The sequence below is a fragment of the Dasypus novemcinctus genome, chromosome 14, assembly GCF_030445035.2.
Source record: "Dasypus novemcinctus isolate mDasNov1 chromosome 14, mDasNov1.1.hap2, whole genome shotgun sequence".
NCBI classification, from domain to species: Eukaryota; Metazoa; Chordata; class Mammalia; order Cingulata; family Dasypodidae; genus Dasypus; species Dasypus novemcinctus.
This window is the reverse complement of record NC_080686.1, coordinates 62,359,855-62,380,487: the sequence shown is the minus strand read 5'-3', so window position 1 is coordinate 62,380,487 and position 20,633 is coordinate 62,359,855. Positions and strand designations below refer to the sequence as shown.

The following is a 20,633-nucleotide window of genomic DNA, read 5'->3' as shown; positions in this document are numbered from 1 at the left end:
AAAGATATTAACTTTCAGAAAAGTTGATACCCTCCACTCAGTTTCCTTTAATGTTAAATTACATAATCATAGTATAGTGAACAAGGAAATTAACATTGGCATAATACTATTAACTAATCTATATTATATTAACTAATTATATATTAACTAATATATAATATATATATATATTAACTAATTAACTAATCTATAGACTGTTTAAAAATTCACCAATTTCTACTGCCCTTTTTAGTGATTGTGTAATCAGATAATTTTGACCGCATTTATAACCTTTTCCCTCTACATCCTTCCATTCAACACAATGTTGTTCTGCTTGATTTTTGCACTGGCTTTTTTCAAAAATCCGTGCTTATATTTTTTATTTAAGTTTTGGCAGATTAATGGTGGACATTTAGTTAAACTAAATGAGGTATAGCAACAATGAGAAGTAATTTCAGAAACAGCTGGTATGATAAACAGAAATAATCTTGTTTTATTTGTACACTGAGAAAGTTTTCACTGAGTATAAAAATTTAGTTCAAGGAACAAATAGTTTCATGACCTTTAAAATACTCCTGGAGAAAACTAATAAATGCAAACCACTTGTTTTGGAGAATGTTTGCAAAATACTGCCAGCCCTTCATTGTCAGTCTCTACTAGATCCTTAGTAAGGCTTTTTCTCTTTACACGCTGACTGAGCAGAAAGCAATCTAAACCATGTTTCTGTGCATATTAGAAAGAGTACACTATGATGACAGGTGCTAGCAAAGCATATCCAGGTATTTTGTTATCCAGCTGGAAATAATTCTAAGGCTACTAGTAAATCAGCAAGCATGTGTTAGATACATCCAGAAGCTGATTTGCATAACAGTGAAACATCAGGATGCCTCAAGAAGTACAGAAAGAAAATTTTTTATAAGCATGGTCCATAACAAGACAATCAGCCACTCAAAAAGTAAAATACTTCCATTTCTAGTTTCTTCAACTAATTACGTTGAAGCACGTAGGAATGGAACTGTGGTGTTCTAACTATGAAACAAACTTGTTTTTTTCCCCTCCTTGATCAGAATATGTAAGGTGACCAGATTCTTTTCTATTTAATCACATTTGATTTTGTAATAAGTCTACATAGTGTATCTATTAATATAGTAAGCTAAAATATAGGATAAGTATCTTATCAAACAGAGAACTACAAGGACACCAAATGTTTAAGCCTGAAGGGAAGAGCCTAATTGAGTAGCCCACCTGCTGGCATGGATTCCTTCTCCAAATCACCTGATAACTTCTCATGGGTGGGATCTCCAGTCCCCAGGGACTCTCACTGAGCCTTTACCAGTGAGTAAAAGTTGAGGCCTCCTAGTCTAATCCACACCTCTTCTTTTGGACATTAGAAAATGGTGAAAAGTAGCAACGAGATTTTTTTTCTCTAACAAAGAAAGGCAGAATTACTCATGAAAGATGAAATGTCTACTAAGTTGGTTATTTGTGTTTGGCCCTGGCCTGGGAAAGGTAATTTTCGTGAAAAGTTTTAACATTCTAGGATTTAGGAAAAATTAAAACTTAAAGTACCGTAGGATGATCGAGGATATGCTTTGCCTTCTTTCTCCTCCTCAAATCTGCTACTATACTCACTGTTTTTAGTTGTGTCAGTATATTTACACACATACGCACAAACTTGATTGGCTCATGTTGGTATGTTTTTTAAAAAAAGACTTACATATTGGCAAATTTTGACAACCTTCTTACAGAAGAAAGAAATCAGTAAATACATACTCGAAAAGTTTCTTAGATGGATACAGCAACTGGCTAATTACAAGAGGAGGATTGTTGAGTTAATTTTTTTTTTAAGTACAACCATAGATGGAAGAATTGGTATAAACTTAAACAATACTGAAAGCAAATTGCTAAGCAATTTTCTGCAATGGTTTAGAAATTGGTCTTGATCTACTTAATCCAGACTTTTTAAAGATTGGTACAATAGAAAGACCAAAGTCAGGGGACAGGTTATAACGCCCACTCTATGTCAGGGTATCCCTAGGCAAAGCACTCAATAACCTCTCCAGCCTTAATCCAATGAGAAAGTTAAGGCTGGCTCAGTAGGCCTCAACCTGCACTTAGGGGGTCCCACATAGTAGTGGTGGTCCAAGAGGTATTTTCTGTTATTTCAAAGAGCTTTAAAAAAAAAAATCATGAATTGGCGGCAGACTTGGCCCAGTGGTTAGGGCGTCCGGCTACCACATGGGAGGTCCGCGGTTCAAACCCCGGGCCTCCTTAACCCGTGTGGAGCTGGCTCATGCGCAGTGCTGATGCATGCAAGGAGTGCTGTGCCATGCAGGGGTGTCCCCCATGTAGCGGAGCCCCATGCACAAGGAGTGTGCCCCGTACGGAGAGCCACCCAGTGCGAAAGTGCAGCCTGCCCAAGAATGGCGCCGCACACACGGAGAGCTGATGCAACAAAAAGAAACACAGATTCCCGTGCCGCTGACAACAGAAGTGGACAAAGAAGATGACACAGTGAATAGACACAGAGAACAGTCAACTGGGGTGGGGGGGGGAAGGGGAGAGAAATGAATAAATAAATAAATTTTTTAAAAAAATCTGAATTGTCTGCAGGACTGCAGAGGATACTAAAAGGTTTGATTTTTGGTTACAATTATGCCAAGTTGGTGTAGTCAGGCTAGCCTTCCTAAATGCAAGTTATGCTTGGGCCATGAAGTCCATGGAAAGAAAGTACTAAAAAAATTCTTTATAAAAGTAAAGGATGGTCTTGTTTTTAAGATAACTTTCAGCTCAAAATTTAATGATCTATGACCCCAGCATTCCTGTTGGTATACTTGAGTTGGGAGATGGAGAGGGAGGAAGATACAAAAAGACCAATTTATGAAGCACCTAATCTGTACCAAGCAATGTGTAGCGTACTCTGCATATCTTGCCTTATTTAATCCTTCAATAGTCCTGTGAAGTAAACATTTCTGCTCTCATTTTGGAAATAACCTGTGGTTAGGTAAGTTTTGCCACAATCAACTGCCACTAAGTGACAGGATGGGGTTCAGAGCCTGCCTGCCTGCTCCTTCCATCATCATGGTGCTTCATAAAAACTACCATTATTAGTTAATTCTTGGTAACTTCATTTTTCCAACTGGCAAGAAGGCTGTGTATAAATGCTTTTTCCTGATCTAGCTCTCTTGCATGGACTCGATATGGTAGGCCAACAGGTTCAAGGGCTCAGCCAAGAAGCAAAACAACATCTAAGATGTGACTTCAATCACTCACCACTGACAGGTTTGCCTTACCTGAAACTTTCCTCGTAAATAGCCCACTGGTTTATGGAGATGAGGGGGCAATTTTCTGTCACCATGGGTAAAACTGTCAGAAATTCAGTGGAGTGGGGGATAGAGATTTATTTCTAATCTTTTCTTCCCATTTCCACAGCTGGGAGCTAGAACAATACTTCTGCATTTCACCTACTACTAAGAGTTCAGAGGAGAGGCTATCAAGAGAAAAATCTCTAGTATTTAAATACTAGGGCTGGAAACTTTCTTTTCCAATAACAGTTTGCAGTGTCCATGAGATACCTTAATGCTAATTGCTAGAGTTTTGTTTTTTTAAAGGCCCTTTTCTTCCTGTCTAAGGAACACTCCATTTTAATTTGTGCGTATGTGAAATTTTTATCAATTTTTCCATTTTTCTCCAAACATATATAAATGTAAAGGATGGTTCTTTACCAAATCATTGTTAAAACTAGAATAAAAGAATTTTTTTTCTACAGTACATACATAGCATACACAAAGTCCAAAGCAATGAGACGCAATTCTAAAAATATAACCTGAGCCCAATAGTATTTTTTAGCAAACATTCTAGATTGAATTTGGTCACTAAAACAACAGGCAGGTGTAGACTAATTTAGCTAGGGTCAAGATTAGAAGGTGGATTTATTTGGAAAAGTGTAATAACTGTACTGGATTTCTCATTAGAAGGGAACAGAGTCTTATGAAGACTTCATTCTACCCAAGAGAACCATATTTACACAATTAACAATTCTTATGTTGAAAAAAACCTTTTCATTATTGCATGTGGACACATGTGGACTGTGTAAAAATACAAGAGATGTGTAACACACGGTAAACAGAAAGTAATGATCTTAAACAGGCCAAATCCTTGAACTTGTCATTAATAAATGTCTTTCCTGCATTCAGCTACCCGGGCTGCTGGGAGCCTGTTTCCTTCAAGTACTTCAAACACTGAAATCCAGGAACATTTATTATTTTAATCCATTACAGGCAGTGCTTGATTTAACTTTATTGGTTGTGGTGGTGGTAGTGGTTATAAGTAGGGGTACAGCAATGTTCTTTTACACATCATTTCTAAAGGGCTTAATTATATTTTATAGTTTGGGCCAGGAATTCTGCTTGTTTTTTGTCTAACAAGGTTCAAATGAAGTTCAGGTCAGTGATGAATCAGAAGAAAAAGTTAGAGATGGTTATCTCTCTGAAATGAGCTCATCTCCCTCTATGAAAGGCTGGGCAGGTACATCATGTTCACTACATCACAGCATATGAGATTGTTCTGATATCCTAAGTTTGCTGCTTTTTAGATAATTTTTATTTTTCATGCAGTCTTGAAATTTAGTTTATCAGAAATTCAGCCCAGTGGTTATTTTCCATATTTCTGAAGTTACTATTCTGTATATTTTTAAAGCTTCCCATTTGGAATTCAAAACAGGTATAGTAACCACACAGCACTAAAACAAAAAATGTACATGAAGAACAATAATCACCTAATGGACCTTTTAAGAAATTCACAAGCCCTTTATCACAGAAAAATTTAAATATCCCAATGATATAGAAAAATGCATTATCATAATTTGGTTAAACAAGGAAATGCTACTGTATAAACACATCTGAATGACATTATCTACTAATGTTTTTTTAAAATAATCAAATATTATTTTCTTTTTGAGGGTATGAAAAGAATAATTTCCAAGGTTGTGGTATTAATATTACTTATAATGGTCCAAAATTCTATCTCATCATATATTATGATAACAATTTGGGCAAGGAGAATAAAATTTGTATGTTGGGACTTCTCCACTGCAAACGATTTCTATGATGAGGAAGAAAGGAAACTTATACTATCTCAGGCATTTATTTATTTATTTTTATAATAAACAGTATTTCCCACCATATTAGAGAAGCAATATATGGCATTATTCTGAAAGAACATTATAAGAATTTTACATATTCTGCTTATTTCCCATCTAATTTTCAAAATTTCCTATTCCATTTTTTTTGAATGCCACAATAGTCCAGCAGGATGCACAGAAAAATATCACCATCTTAAAAAAAATCTGTAACCTACAAGTAATTTAAGGGTAAAAATATAGACATGCCAGTACATCAGTAGCAACTTTGACCCTTGTTATAAAGTAATAGGAGGGAAGCTGACCAGGATTAATAGTGGTACTCAGTCCTGAGATCGAGGCGGGTCAGGTATCACGGACTCTAGGCCATCTGTTCTGCCCGCCTACATTTTACTTCAGCAAAACTATAAACACACCTCCACCTCAGGGACTATAGAAAGGCATTAGAATTCTTCTGCTTTTCATTATCACAAGATTCAGTAACTCATTTCATTGTCAAGATAATCCCCTTTTACTCTTTCTTTTGCGCTTGCAGGGTATGCCAAAATGACAAATAAAATCCCAGATGTTACAGATCCAATGAGGTCTCCACCTTTCCTTGAGTGTTGGGTTTAGGGTACTTGGGGCACAGTGTCAAAAATGACAGGACTCTGATGCCTACACCCAATATTCATTAAGGTTTGCTAGTGATTTGTATAGCTGTCTACAAGCAGCACTGCCACTGCAATCCTCAGTGGCTGCTTAAAAGTCAAGTTTGTCCTCTGGCTTTTACCATCAAAGAATTCATTTCCTAGTGTTCAGTCATTGCAAAGAGATGCTATTTCTTTCTAAAAGTAACACAGGTCTTCTGGGTGTTGTAAATGGCTGGCTATTGCTACATATTATTTTGGGTAGTCATGTCTAATCTAATGTTTTATTTTCCCAGAGGACAACTTGCATCTCTGCAGCATCCAAAGGCTATGGCAATGCCTTGAGAGAATTTCCTCAGAAGATCCAGTTAACTATGGAATGAAAATCTGGAGCTCTGCTTTTTATCAATTAATGACCCAGTAACATTTTTCAATACATGAAAAAGAACTGGAGGTTCTTTACATTTTATTGGTCCTGAATTCAGTGAACATGAGAATAGGAATTTGTATACATGAAGAATAATGTGGCTCTGATTTTTTCTTCTCCATTTTTTTTTTTTCTTGTACACAAGGTTAAGTACATCTGGACAACAGAGGGGAGTAGTGAAAGTTATTTAAACCACAGCTCTTTGACTAGAAGGAGTTCAACTCACTGCTTTCTGCCTTGATAAAAAGCCCCTATGGACAGGGGTTCCTTCCAACTTTTTCCCAGTTCTAACTAAAATGCTAGCCAAGAGGGCTTCACTTGGGCTCTTCCCAATACTTAGTGCCACCTAATTTGTTTATATCTCGTTTTACTTTTATTTAATTAAGTGGAAGTTGCCTAAGTATATATCCCTGTGAAAGAGCAAAGCAGCCCAAAGTACAGCTATTGCACAGCTCAGATTTGTGTACTGGTGCTTGCTGAAATCTAAGGAGTACAGCCCTAATAGAGCCATAATTTACTCTGACAAGGGGAGCTAAAGTCTGCAGCTCACTCCCCACCCTGTCTCTAGAAAGTGCTACACTGCCAGTTCAGAATTTATAGCTACATTCTTATGGTTTCTCCAAAATGAAATACTTCAAACTGCAAAAAAGACTGCGCGCGCGCCCGCGTGTGTGTATGGGAGGGTTGTTTTTAAAAAGAACATACTATAGAATAAAATGGATTTAATGGGTAGCAAAATAAATATTATCTACCTTAAAATACTTTAGAAAATAAGATATAATTTCTAAAGAGATTCATTTTGTTGATAACACATAGGATTTTCTGCAATATACACTAACTTCAAACATACAAGCATAATGTTCACTAAAATCAGTACTTTAAACCCACTTTACCAAAGACACATGGGAGAACCTAAGTATTCTAGCAGAAATAAGAGTTAAGTTATTACAAGTTAGTACTATACTAGCATCTGCAGAGTGGAATTACAAAAAAAAAAAAAAAGGAATCAAGTCCCTTGATACACTCATACTTTAAGGTCATAGAATAGTACAGGAAGCTAAGGAGAACTAGTGGATTTTTTTTGTAAAATAGAAAATATTTAACTATTTCATTTTGTTTAAAACAATGAAAACAAATTCCTTAAACTATTTCAGTAAATAATTTGTAAAAATTTAGTTTTAAAAATTAAACCTAAATTAAATTAATACAGAAGATTTCTAATTATTTAAGCCTATCAACAATGTCTTGGGAAGAAAATTAACTTTCCCCTATCACTCTTTTATTATTACCTTTTCTCATACGTTTCCCACAAGCTTATGCCAATTTAGATGATAAAAAATAAAATCATTAGGAAAACTCAAAATGCTTTTTGAGTAATTTCGCCTACAACACATTCCCAATTGTGTCCCTCTAAATATTACTTAGCACATAAGATTCCTCTAGCATTACAAATCTATTTCAGTTCCTAAATTAAAAGTCATCTGGAAAGGAACTTTTTACCCTGTTTATATAACATTGTCACATAAAGAGTGTAAAAAAAATATTTCACTAAAAATAGCTTGCGTAAGTTAGGGATTAGAGTAGTTTCTGCTGCTATAATTGTTCCTTTGTAGTTTTTTCCATGATGTTTTTGCACAGTGTTTTTGACTGTGTTTATTAAAGTCAGCACATCAAAAAGGATCAAAGAGAAAGTGAGTGAGAACCAAAGAAACCCCAAGTGTGTTGTCTCATTGGGAAGTTATGTAGATTCGCATAAACAAGTGCAAATTGTTGAGGTTTTAATGAAAATTTTCTACAATTATTCTATCTTAAGTCATTCTATACAATAACATCTGTAGAGCAGATGGCTATACTGTACCAATGCAATGCTTTTTCTTTCTCTGTTTAATAGTACATCTGAGATGACTACTTTTGTCACTGTGCTCAGTTTGGTTCAGCAAATAATTTGAAGTGCAGCTGCTGCAGATGGTCACAATAGTTATATAAACTATAAAATCAAAGACAAAGTTATGTATTTCTGTATTAGATTCAAACTATAAAAATGACATTAACTCCATCGAGCTCAAAGATACACTATAAAAGTTTTTTGGTTGGGCACAGAATGATATCACTTGAAAAATAAAAAAGAATTATGACAACTGGTAGGGTTTTTTTGGAGGGGTGGGCAAGGAAAACTTTTATTACTTATCAAAAATGTCCCTTGAATATATATTTCCATATATTTTAAACAAATTACAAAATACGAATCTTTAAGATACTCAACTATGAAATAAAACAAATGTTTAAAGCCTCAATTATATTTTATTTTTAAAAGGTTTTGTTCCTATAAAAATTAGTTTTTTGAAAAATACATGGTTATCTTTCAATCACAATTTTCCTAGAAATCAGCTTTAAGCAATACAAGAACTTTACACAATCTTATTTCAGTTAATTATAATTTATTTTTATTTGGCTGCCTTCATCATCATCTTAAAATGTTTGAGCATGCCATTACAAAAGCAGAAGTGTAGAAAAAACAGATTTGTGGTTTGTTCTGATTTCATAACAAAATCCTTCCTATTGAATGACTAATTCCTATTCTGATGTGATTTGGTGACATAAATAACTATTGTGGAATGTTTGCTGGACTCTACACAGAGTGGTATCCCTCAGTCAAAGCTGTAGTTTCTATTTTAACTAGACTTAAGAACATAATTATAAAAGGAGTATGGGGTATGTAGTTTTTGTTTTTTAGTATGAATGGGAAAAAACCAAGTTACAAAAATAGAATGAGGGAAACAGACTTGGCTCAATGGATAGGGTGTTCGCCTACCACATGGGAGGTCCGCGGTTCAAACCCTGGGCCTCCTTGACCTGCGTGGAGCTGGCCCATGCGCAGTGCTGATGCGCGCAAGGAGTGCCCTGCCACGCAGGGGTGTCCCCCGCGTAGGGGAGCCCCATGCGCAAGGAGTGCACCCCGGAAGGAGAGCCGCCCAGTGCGAAAGAAAGTGCAGCCTTCCTGAGAATGGCACCGCACACACAGAGAGCTGACACAGTAAGACCACTCAACAAAAAGAGACACAGATTCCCGGTGCCACTGATAAGGACAGAAGCGGTCACAGAAGAACACACAGTGAATGGACACACAGAGCAGACAACTGGGGGTGGGGGGGAAGGGGAAAGAAATAAAAAAAAAAATGAGTCTACTAACTTGTACAGCTTCCTGAGGGAAGGATTTTAATTATATTTTAATGACATAAACCTAGGAGAGACACCATTGAAAGAGAATAAAGTATCAGTAGCAAATAAATAAAAAAGAGGAGGTAAAAAAAGAGAAGGACCTAGAATTCTTAGTACAGTGCATTTAAATGCTTTCACTCAGGTTGAGTTCTAAACTTTCCCTGCTATGATTAAGGTACCTTGACAGGGCGTGGGAATGAGCCCAGTGTTGCCTGTATTGCAATTTATTTGTGGGTAAATCAGAAATTGTAGCTCCAGTGTTTCATAGTCTTTCATGTTCCATGAACCTTACGTTTTTCATTTCTAAGTTTTAAGACTACAAAAAATTACAGTGCTCTTAGCTGGCTTGGCCACAAATATTTTTGGTGAGAAATAAATCACCTAGTTTTTGGCCTCAAACTCATACTTCTCAACTATAAGCCTTTTTTCTTTATCTCTTAAATTGTTGTACCCAAACTGCTATACAAAACCAAGTTAGTCTCCAGCTGTCACTTAATTACTTTTGGTAAGCAACTAAGTTGCATATAGTATAAGGATTACTTTATCCCCTGTGCTATGCTACTTCCCCCCAGCCCCAGCCCCAACTCTTTCCTGCAAATTAAAGTGGAAAATATTCCCTTTTGCTACTTTTATTTTCAGAGTAAAATTTCTGGCATTGTGCCCCGGACTTTTTACAGTAGCCATTTTTGTGATTGAAACTGTTATTTTCCACCTGTGCCTTGCCTTTCTCTTCCCCTTCCTCAAATTCTTTCTGCCCACCCTTTTTTATTCAGTATGAGAAAGCACATAACTAAACTGCAGTAATAGAAAAGGAAAATGCAGATGTCACTGTGAGTTAATTTCTTACCTCTGTGCACATCACTCATTCACTTTGCAGGGTCCATGCCGCTTTTAGCCAGGCAAGACACGGAGAGAGGCATAGGCTCCTCGGCAGCAGCTTGTCCTAGCCAGGTGCTGCTCCTGGAGAACCCTCAATGACATTATCCTTGCAACAATGAACTTTGGCTTCTGTTACACTTTGTGTAGCACACCTGCTACCACAACACTGTTTTCTTTTAAAAATAAATTGCCAGTTACTTAATGGAGGACACATCAGAATCACCTGTAAGGTGTGTTGAACCACAGATTGCTGGGCTCCGTGCTCAGCATTTCTGATTCAGTAGGTCTGGGGTGGGGCCTGAGAACTTGCAATTCTAACAAGTTTGCAGGTGATGCTGCTTGTCCTGAGACCAGTTTTTGAGAATCACTGCTCTAATGACTCACAAAATGTGATACTATTTTTCCACTGTAAATATTTTAAATAAAATTTAGGAATTAAGAGTTTTTAAAGACATCTGTAGGAATATGCCTTCAAGATGTGAATAGGAACAGTTTAGTGGATTAAAATACTGAGGCTTGTGAGTGGGTGTAGCTCATGTGGTTGAGCGCCCGCCTCCCACATGGGAGGTACCAGGCACCTCCTGAAAAGACAGAACAACAAACAACAAGTAAAACAAATGAAAGAAAGACCCAACTCAGGGAAGCTGATGAGGCTCAGTGATTGAGTGCTGGCTTCCTACATGTGAGGTCCTGGGTTCAATTTCTGGTCCCTGATATCTCAAAATAAAATAAAATAAAATAATAAATAAAGTGATTAATTTAAAAAAATACTGAGGCTAAAAGGATCTGTTATGAAATTATCCCTAAAATAAGATTACAAATCAGAATTTGGTCCATGTCTTTAAAATTTTTAAACTTTTCATGAAACAAACACTCAAAATTACACATTTTCAGATGTTAAGTCATATCATACAGGCTTACTCTCCCCTCCCCACCCCAGTCTCTGTATCACTTACTTACCAGGTACTTTTTCTCCTGCTTTTACGCTGAGGCTTCCATTAAGGTTTGATAAAGATGTTAACAGGCACGGTTTATTTGGATGGGGGACAGTTTCCATGGAGACAACAATCTGAGTAGTATGGACAGAAATTTTCTGAAAGCAGGAAACAGCTCTCCACATATTTTCTTGAAGTGGAATCTTTTGCACTCCATTACCATGCACTTCTGGTTTAGACAACTTTCTGGGGTAGCATTTGGAGGCTGGAAGCTCATCTTTATTCAGTGTGCTATCTGACAGGGCTGAAGTCACTTTGCTGTGTGAAAAGCCATGTGCCATTTTGATCTTCTTTAAAAAACGGTTTATCTGATCCAGTTTGGTAAAACTCATGTTAGCTTTCAAAGGCTTTGCTATATCCAAGTTGATGTCCGCTATAGGATTGAAAAAGAGGAGAAAATTACTGAAGCTATCTTGTTCAATATGAGCTTTACTCCCCTGTCAAGCTCCTACTTAAGTATCTCAAGACCTATACTGTGGGCTTGTTAGGATGCCGGAGTGTTATATTTCTTTTCTTACCACCTAACAATTCTTTTCCTTGTAGTTACTTGAGAGACCACTTTTCCTGAACTCCTTTCCTGCCTACGTTCCTGACCCGCTCCATGTGACAGTCTGCTCCTGATGGAAAAGCGTCACACTTGAACATCAAGGTTGTCTATTCCTCCTTCTGCCTTCCTGTGCCAGAGCAAAATGAAACAGATTTTCCAGCTTGCTATTTACCTGAAACAGGCATTCTTTCTTCCAAAGAAAAGGAACTTTCCTTAGCACCTAGTGCAATGCTTCTCACAAATACTAGTGTTTAATAAATGTTTGTTTAGCTGACTGATTGATTTAAGTAGCCCTGCTACCATTCTCTTATCAAATATATGCAGAAAACATTTGTTTCCCCTTTGTGACCTGTTACAAACCAGAAAAGTCTCTTCCCTTTTCCCTACATTCTGAATTGATGAAAGCTCAAATACTTTATGCAATGTAACCTAGGTGGACTGAGAGTTCTTAAACCCATAGTCCATTTAACATATACCACATAACAGATATTGTTCTATTTATGTCCTAAAAAGTCTTATCATTTGTTTTTACCTTATTTCACCTTGCATCACCTTCTTTTTCCTGTTTTTATTAATAAGACATAAGAATATAAGCATGGTGAAAGCAGAGCATGCCCATTCTTCTCTATAACCCATTGCCTAGCACAGTATGCCTACCATATATCATATGCTCAATAAATGTTTGTGCTTAACTGAACCCAACGAGTGTTTTTTCAATTGGAGACTGAGGAAGTAACAGAAGACATAATCCCAGATGAAGCCAGAGGTAGCAAATTTATTAAGAAATAGGTTAAATTGTACACCTTTCTTTCATAAGGAGGGTCCCTTCTCGCCTTCCGCAGATGTCAGCACTTTTGGACTTCTCATTGGCTACCCAGGCTCCTTCCAGGTATCATCCCTTCTAAGCGTGCCTTTCCTAAGTGTACTTGGTCAGCATGTTTTCTTCGTCAGGCCTAGGAAAACTCTGATGCCAGCTCTCTCAAAGTCCTGCTTTCAGCTAGGTGTTCAATTGAAAGGATTAGACACTTGTGTTGCCCTATGCCCTACTAAAACATTCCCTCCCCTCATATTTTTTAATAAGAAAAAAAGCCCTGATATAAAGGAATTATCATTTTTAACATTTTTAATTACATACCAAAACAATTTACCTATGTTAAGCATACAATTTATTGGTTTTTAATATATTCACAGGGTTATGCAACCATCACCACAATCTAAATCTAGAATATTTTCATCACCCCACCAAACAAATCATGTACCAATAAGGAGTCACTCCCTACCCAGCCCCCTTCAGCCCCTGGCAATCACTAATCTAACCTCTGTAATTATGGATTTGCTTATTTTGGACATTTCATATCAATGGAATCATATATGTGGCATTTTGTGACTGGCTTCTTTCATTTCACATGTTTTCAAGATTCTTCCATGTGGTAGCATGTATCAGCACTTCATTCCTTTTTATAGATGAATAATATTCCATTGTAGGCTATACCACATTTTGTTTAACCATTTATCAGTTGATGGACATTTGAGTTGTTTCCACTTTTGGGCTATTCTGAGTAATGCTGCTTTGAACATTCAAATGAAAATTGTGTGAAGATAAATTTTCAGTTCTCTTGGGTACAGAATCAGGAGTGGAATTGCTGAGTCATATTTGATTACATCTTTTCTTGTTCCTAATGGGTATTTGCACATCTTCTTGGAAAAATGTCTGTTCTAATCCCTGGTTCACTTTTTAAATTGCGGTTTTTTGTCTTTTATGCTTGAACTGTATGGATTCTTTATACATTTTATATTCAAGTCCCTTATCAGTTATATTATTTGTAAATATTGTCTCCCATCCCATGGGTTTTCTTTTCACTTTTTTTAATGGTATCTTTTGCACACGTTTTTAATTTTTGTGAAGTTCAAATTTATCTATTGTTTCTTTTGTTGGTTTGTGCTTTGTATGCCATGTCTAAGAAACTACTGCCTAACTCAAGTTCATGAAGATTTAAGCCTAAGTTTTCCTCTAAGAGTTTTATAGTTATAGCACTTACATTTAGGTCTATGATCTACTTTGAATTTAATTTTTGTACATAGTGTGAGGTAGGTATCAAACTTCATTCTTTTATATGTGAATATCCAGTTTTACTAGCACCATTTGTTCAAGTGAATTATTTTTGACTTGTAGAATTTGAGATACTATAAGAAACTGGGAGAATATTTTAGGAAAATTGGATGCTTCAGTGGCCCTTACATTTACTTGTTCTGCCAACATATTTCTATATATGAGTTTCTAAATTCTGTGACTATACAGAAAATAATACACACCTATTACCAAAATGAAAAAAGAGAAAAACTTTTATACACAGCAAAACAAAAAAACAAAATAAAGCCAAAACAGAAAGAAGATTTTGATATCGCAGCCTGATGCTATCCCTGCTTTTGCCTGGATTCAGATGAGAAGAAATACACTAGGGTTAGAAGTGCTCATCTTGTAGCCACAGAAACAATTTAGTCACATACCCAGGAAGATGCACAAATATCCACCTAAACCAGTTGTTGAAGCTAAAAGATCCATCTTCCCTGAGAGTAGACTGGCAAAACGTCCTTGGAATGGTAGAGTTGCTGATTGCTATCCTGAAATTGTCTCATATCTCAGATATCGTTATGGTTCCAGTGATGCAGAGGAAAACTGTTTTATAATTCTGGTTACTTGTCTAACTCATCTTTTGAGACTTGCTCTCAAGTTCCTTCTTCCAGAAAATCTTTTTGGATATCTGAGACTGAGTGAGGTGCCTCTCATCATTGCTTTCAGAATGAATATCTTGTGCATTGGCCATCATTAGGCACCTATACATATTGTTTTTTAGTTACTTGCCTAGGTATTTGTCATAGTCTAGTGAACTGTGAGCTTCTGGACAGTAGGGGCTGTCCTATTAATACATCTTAACACTCTGAGTGCCTAAATTACTATCTGCTCTATACTAAGTACAAATGAATGTTTGAAAAGGTAAAGGAAAAAAAAAGAATGATGAATGAATGAATACAAAAGCCTGCTGCCCCTTTATAGTGAACTCCCAAAGGCATATCAAATTCATTAAAAAAAAATCTGCTAACTCTTCTCAGACCTGTTATATTTCCTGTATCAGTTGTTGACTCTACAATAATCTACTAAGTGGTTTAAATCAGAAATCTGGCAAGTGATTTTTTTTTTTTTTACTTTGTTTGAATCCCTTTCTCCTTGGTCTCAATCCACTCAATCATTTAGTTCTGTCAATACTACTTCCAAAATATTGTTTAACTCGATCCCCCATTCTTTCCTCAGTGCCTTTGCTCTTGTCCACCTAATTTAAAGTCTCCTAAATGGATATCTATCTAGACCAATTAAAAGATTAAAAGACCAAATTTCTTAGAATGGGAAAAAAAAAAACTTTCCCTTTCCTCGTCTTCAGCCATTGCTTGCCTCATACTTCAAAGCTCCAGAAATATCAAGAGTTTGTAGGCCCTGCTTTCCCATTCCATGCTATGACATACAAGTAAGTCTTTTTTCATGTTGCTTCTTTTGTCTAATGTAGCCTTTCACTGTCTGGCCAACTTCTAATTTTCAGGACACTGCTCATTACTTTCTATGGCTAGTCTAAGTGCCCCTCTTTGGAGTTCCATAATACCCCATCAAACATTTTTTATGAGATTACATCTCCTATTAATTATGAAGGTCTTTAAGTACAGTGCCTGAATCATCATCTTTTCATCCTTAATACTTAACATTGAGTTTCAAACTCAGTATGAAGTACCTGTTTGGTCACTTCATGCTGGAATACCCGAGAACATTCTAATGTGGTTTGTGATAAGCAGAATTCTAAAGATGTCCCTACCCTATCCCCAAGATTCCTGTCCCCTGGTTATTCAATCAAACACTAATCTAGGTACTACTGTAAAGGGATTTGGGGGTTATAATTAAAATCCCAGGTCAATTGAATTTTAGATATGGAAATTATTTGGGTAGGTCTGCTCTAATCATATGAGACCTTTTAAAGGCCGATGAGGAAGACACTTACTATATAACCCAGCAATTGCATATCTAGGTATTAACACTAGAAGAATGAAAATGTATATACATACAATCTATATGTGAATGTTTAAAGCAGCTGTACTTATAATCACCAAAAATGTAAACAACTTAAATGTCCTTCAATGATGAATTGTTAAAGAAACTGGTATATCCTTATAATGGAATATAACTCAGCAATTAAAAAAGAACAAACTATTGATACATGAAAAACATGGGATAAATTTCTAAGGCACTATGTGAGTGAAAAAAGTCAGTCACAAAAGGTTTTATGCTGTAAAATTCCATTTATATGACATTCTCAAAAAGGCAAAAAGCAATAACAACAACAACAACAACAACAAAAGGCCCTAAAATCATGGAGAACAGTGGTTGTTAGGGATTAAGAGTTGGGGGAAAGTGTGACTACCAAAGAGTACTATGAAGGAGTTTTTTTGGACAATGGAACTGTTCTATATCCTGATTGTGGTAGTGGGTACACAAATTCATTATTAAAATTCATAGAACTATACACCACAATAAGGTCAATTTTACTGCATATTTATTTAAAACCTAAAAAAAGTAAATAAATTATTTCAATGACTTTATTTGTCAAATAGCTGACAGGTCAGTTTTCCCATTCCATTTCATTAGGCTAAAGGTTTGAATATGCCTACGGCTCTTCTATGTAGGGAAAGCCCACTTTAGGCATACGTGTTAACCAATTCTGTCCCAAGTCAGTTTTTCAGGTTTACTTAACCTCTCTTCCTGTCCCCTCCAACAATAGAGTGGAACATTTATGTAGAGTCCTTTAATGGTGAGATCTGGATGACCCTTTTGCAGAAGGTAAGAAAGATGGAGGTCTACTCCTAAATGTTTGGGAGGCCATAGGACCATCCCTCATCTTACTAATACCAAAGTTGGTGGCACATGAAAATTTGGGACCATAATTTAACCGAGCCTAGCATTAGTTGATCTTGTCAATTTGGCAAGATCCAAGGTAGGTTAATCATGAGAAAGAATATATTCTTTCATATGACTTTGCTCATATTACAAAATAAATAAAGAAGATTCCTTTCTTTAGAGTACAATTCTGATCACTGGAAACAGAAAGATATATTCAAAATCTAACAATTTTGGTGAATTTCAACTGTGAATTTATTATAGACCTTAGTGCACCCAAATATAACTTTTAAAAAATAGTTTGAAATCAGGGGACAAGATCCATTTCCCAAAACAAAATAAGGGCATAGCACACAGTATTTATTCAAAACAAGTATAATAGCTCAAAATGGAGATGGCAAATATATAATTAAAGTGGCTTGTCTTGCTTGATCATCTAAGAGTCTTGAATCTCCGTCAGATCACTAGTTCATATATAATGATTAACCAGGACTCAACAAATTTTAGAAATAAGACAATCTGAAGTAATATCTGGGTTCTTCTTCGTTTATATGCAGTTTGTGTCCAAAATCTCAGTATGGTTTTAAACTTTAATAACTTCAGAAGTATAAATGCTACACAATTACCAAGGAAAACCAAACCAAACAAAACTGTCATTTGAAAGTTTAATTAAATTTCTTATATATTTATTTTGTTTTATGAATTGTGAACTGTAAGTTTTTAATGTTAATTTTTTCTGGTGATGATTTCTGGATGACCCTTTCTCAGATGAGCAGATTGTTAGAGGAGGGCCTCTTATGTGGACACCTCAGTGGATCTATCCCTATCAGACTCCTTCCTGTGGGGTCATGTCAAAATTGTCATGTATGGATCAAAACTATTCTTTGGATGACTTTCAGGCTAGAATTACAAATGCAATATTTCATTCACTGGGCAGCAGCTGATACAAGTTTTTAGAAAGTTCAAAAATCTACTAGAGCAATGTGTAGCACAAGACAGTTAGGTTAATATCTAAGATGTTTCAATAATTTATCTTTCCCAATGTTTTGCATGTTTGTTTTCATACAGTAGAACATCTGTGCGTGGTGCCCTCCAGTACCAAGGCCACTAAGTACCTTGTCCCCACCACCCCTGCAGGGAGAGCCACATTCCTTGCAAAACACATCCCCTTCTAGGTGTAAACAAAGGAGCTGGAGCAGACCCATTTGGTGAAGTCAAACAGTATTATAGACCAAGAGCTCAAAAAGCAGAGCTGAAATGAGGCTATACTGAAATACCAGCTATTCCTTTTAAATTAAAACAGCAGATCCATACCAGATCCACCAAGATGAAGGAAGGAAGCACTAACAGGAGAAACACAACAAATGAAATAGCACCCTTTATTGTTGCATGAAATACATTAACGTGTGAATCTCTCAACTAAAATCATGAAGTTATTGTCACATTTGATAATTCAACAAATTTGTATTGCTATTTTTATTACCCAGTGTCTCTGGATTTGCCTTCAGTGCAAATATTTTCACAGTCTCATAATGACAGGAAGATTATTTTTATAAATGGGAAGAATTATGCAACAAGAAAATCTTGGCATTTTTAACACAAAAATAAAAAATTGAGCAATACACTTTGTTTTAGGTATTTATAGTTTTAAAAAATTGGTGAAAAACATCAATCTCATTGTTAGGAGGAAAACATTAAGGAAATGGACTAGAAAAGTTTTATTTGACAGAGACACAGTGGCAGCTATATACAAAAATGTTTTAAAAGAACTAGAGATTTAACTGGATAAAGAACCAGTCAGAGATTGTTAATGTGGATTTTATTCCAATTATTACCAGATTCTTATATCTAAGAATTTAGAATTTTTTCATAATCCTCATTGAACTTTAATAAATGGATTATTTTCAAAGTTTGGATTTTAGGAATATGCAGTAATAGAGAATCTCCCAGCTGAGTCATATACTTTTCTGCCAGATCTAATTTCTCACCATTCCCAGAACACATTTTGTATCTTTAAGTTACTGAGTAAACCCATGCCTGTCAATTATTAGAGTCTAATTACCCTTCAAAACTTTCTGAAGAGCTACCAGGAAACAGAATGATGGAATGACTATTGAGTTAAAAGGAGATTAGACACATACAAATAAATTACACTTATTTTATTTTCCCATCACCCTAGGAGATGACTTAACAGTGAAAGGAAAATAATCTTATTGTAATGAAATCAGAGAGGGAATTCAAGCCCCAGAGGTGATTCCCTAAGTTTATGTTAATGCACACCTTGTGGGGGACCAAAAATCAACTGGAAAAGTTTCCTGCAAATGGTTCCAACTATTTTCTCATTTAAAATGTTCCAACTTTGCTTGACCCATTAGTCATCATATTACTTACATTTATGATGTATTTTGAAATCTATTACCAAAAACCCAATGGATTCAGTATGGCTTGTTATAACCAAATCATAACATTTATGAAAGAAAACTTCTTTGTTAAGTGTTTCTTCCTTTTGAGTTCCATTTGCAAGAGACAATGCTATTTTGGACAAGCAAGACTTGCTAGCAGCACAGTCAGTGCTATGCACAGGAAGAAGAATTATGGCATTTTCCCCACCTTAGTAAGGCAAGCACTTAAACGCAGAACTAACATCTACAGTTGACTTGATCAATTATAATAAATCGTATTAATAGGTTTTTTTTAATCTCTAGGTGATAGTCTATTTTTTCTCTTACTCAGTGATTTAAACTCAGATTTTTGTTACAGTGTTCAAATAAAGGTATTCATGATGACAGAGGATAGCGGAGACTGAGTATTCACAGGTGCCAGAGAAAGAAATCTTGAAACCTGCCCATGACAATGAGATCAACTTGTTTCCATGTAAGATGTGAAGTATAAAGATCTTAGTGGTGGCAGACCTGAATGCTTAAATTAGCAATAGCATGTAAAGTGGAACTGGGTATATGTTGTCTGATGTGCTGGTGAGGAGGCTCATAGACGGACGTGACACCTGTCCTCGCCCTGGATCGCCAGCAGCAGTTCATAGTTTTCATCACTGGGATATGGACGTCATCACCACTGGCAACATTACTCATGCACATATTCTTATGGTCAAGTGTTCACATTTTTTTACTACATTGTCTCCCCCAAAACACAATGTAAAAGGTCTAATAAGAGGGTAATTTTATTGGTTTTCTAGAATGGAGGTATTCAACTGGATCAATCTAAATGAGTTTCTTCCCATCTAAGTAGTCACCAAAGGAGGCTACATACATCCCAATGCTCCAATAATTCTGGCAATGTTTTAGGTACACATTCCGTTTTTTATGTTGTGTTTTTTGGTCATTTGGCTCTTCCAAATTGTGGCTGACTTTTAGAAACAGCCAAATGTTTTGAGATACGTTTAGTGAAAATGGTATTCCTAAGTTGCTTATATTTTTTTAAAAATGTGACAGAGATCAGTATGAACTGAAATGAAAAAATTGCCAAAGGAAATGGGACTTAGGCTAAATCTGAGGGCAGCACAGAATTTGGGTAAGCAAAGAAAAAGGGAGTGAGGATTACAGACAAAGGGAACACAATATTAAAACCATAGAGAAGCCAATTTACAGAGGCCCCTACTGTCGATAATGAGACAATCTGAGCATCATTCAAAATAATGAATTTAGAAAATACCAAAGAATAAGAACTACTTAATCATTATTGGAAGATGCTAGAGAACCACGATGTCTTTTAAAATGGGTAAACGAAGTGAGGAATCAAGCATTTATTCTGCCTTTCTTGGGTGAACATTACCACTGAGTAACCAAACAATAGAAGTGGGTAATGTGGTGGTTTGAAAAATATGTTCCCCAGAAAAAACAAGTTCTTAAATTTAATCGATTCCTG

The 20,633-nt window shown here is 35.9% G+C and overlaps 1 protein-coding gene across 4 annotated transcripts in view; it reads right to left on the bottom strand.

The window, feature by feature from the left end:
- Positions 1-20,633, bottom strand: part of VPS13B (vacuolar protein sorting 13 homolog B) — a 1,042,333-nt gene that overhangs the window by 218,039 nt on the left and 803,661 nt on the right. For all 4 annotated transcript variants that reach the window (XM_071207936.1, XM_071207935.1, XM_058275777.1 and 1 more), the window contains one exon: positions 11,234-11,641. In XM_071207936.1, coding sequence (XP_071064037.1) covers positions 11,234-11,641 — 408 coding nt within the window. The remainder of the gene's footprint in view (positions 1-11,233; positions 11,642-20,633) is intronic.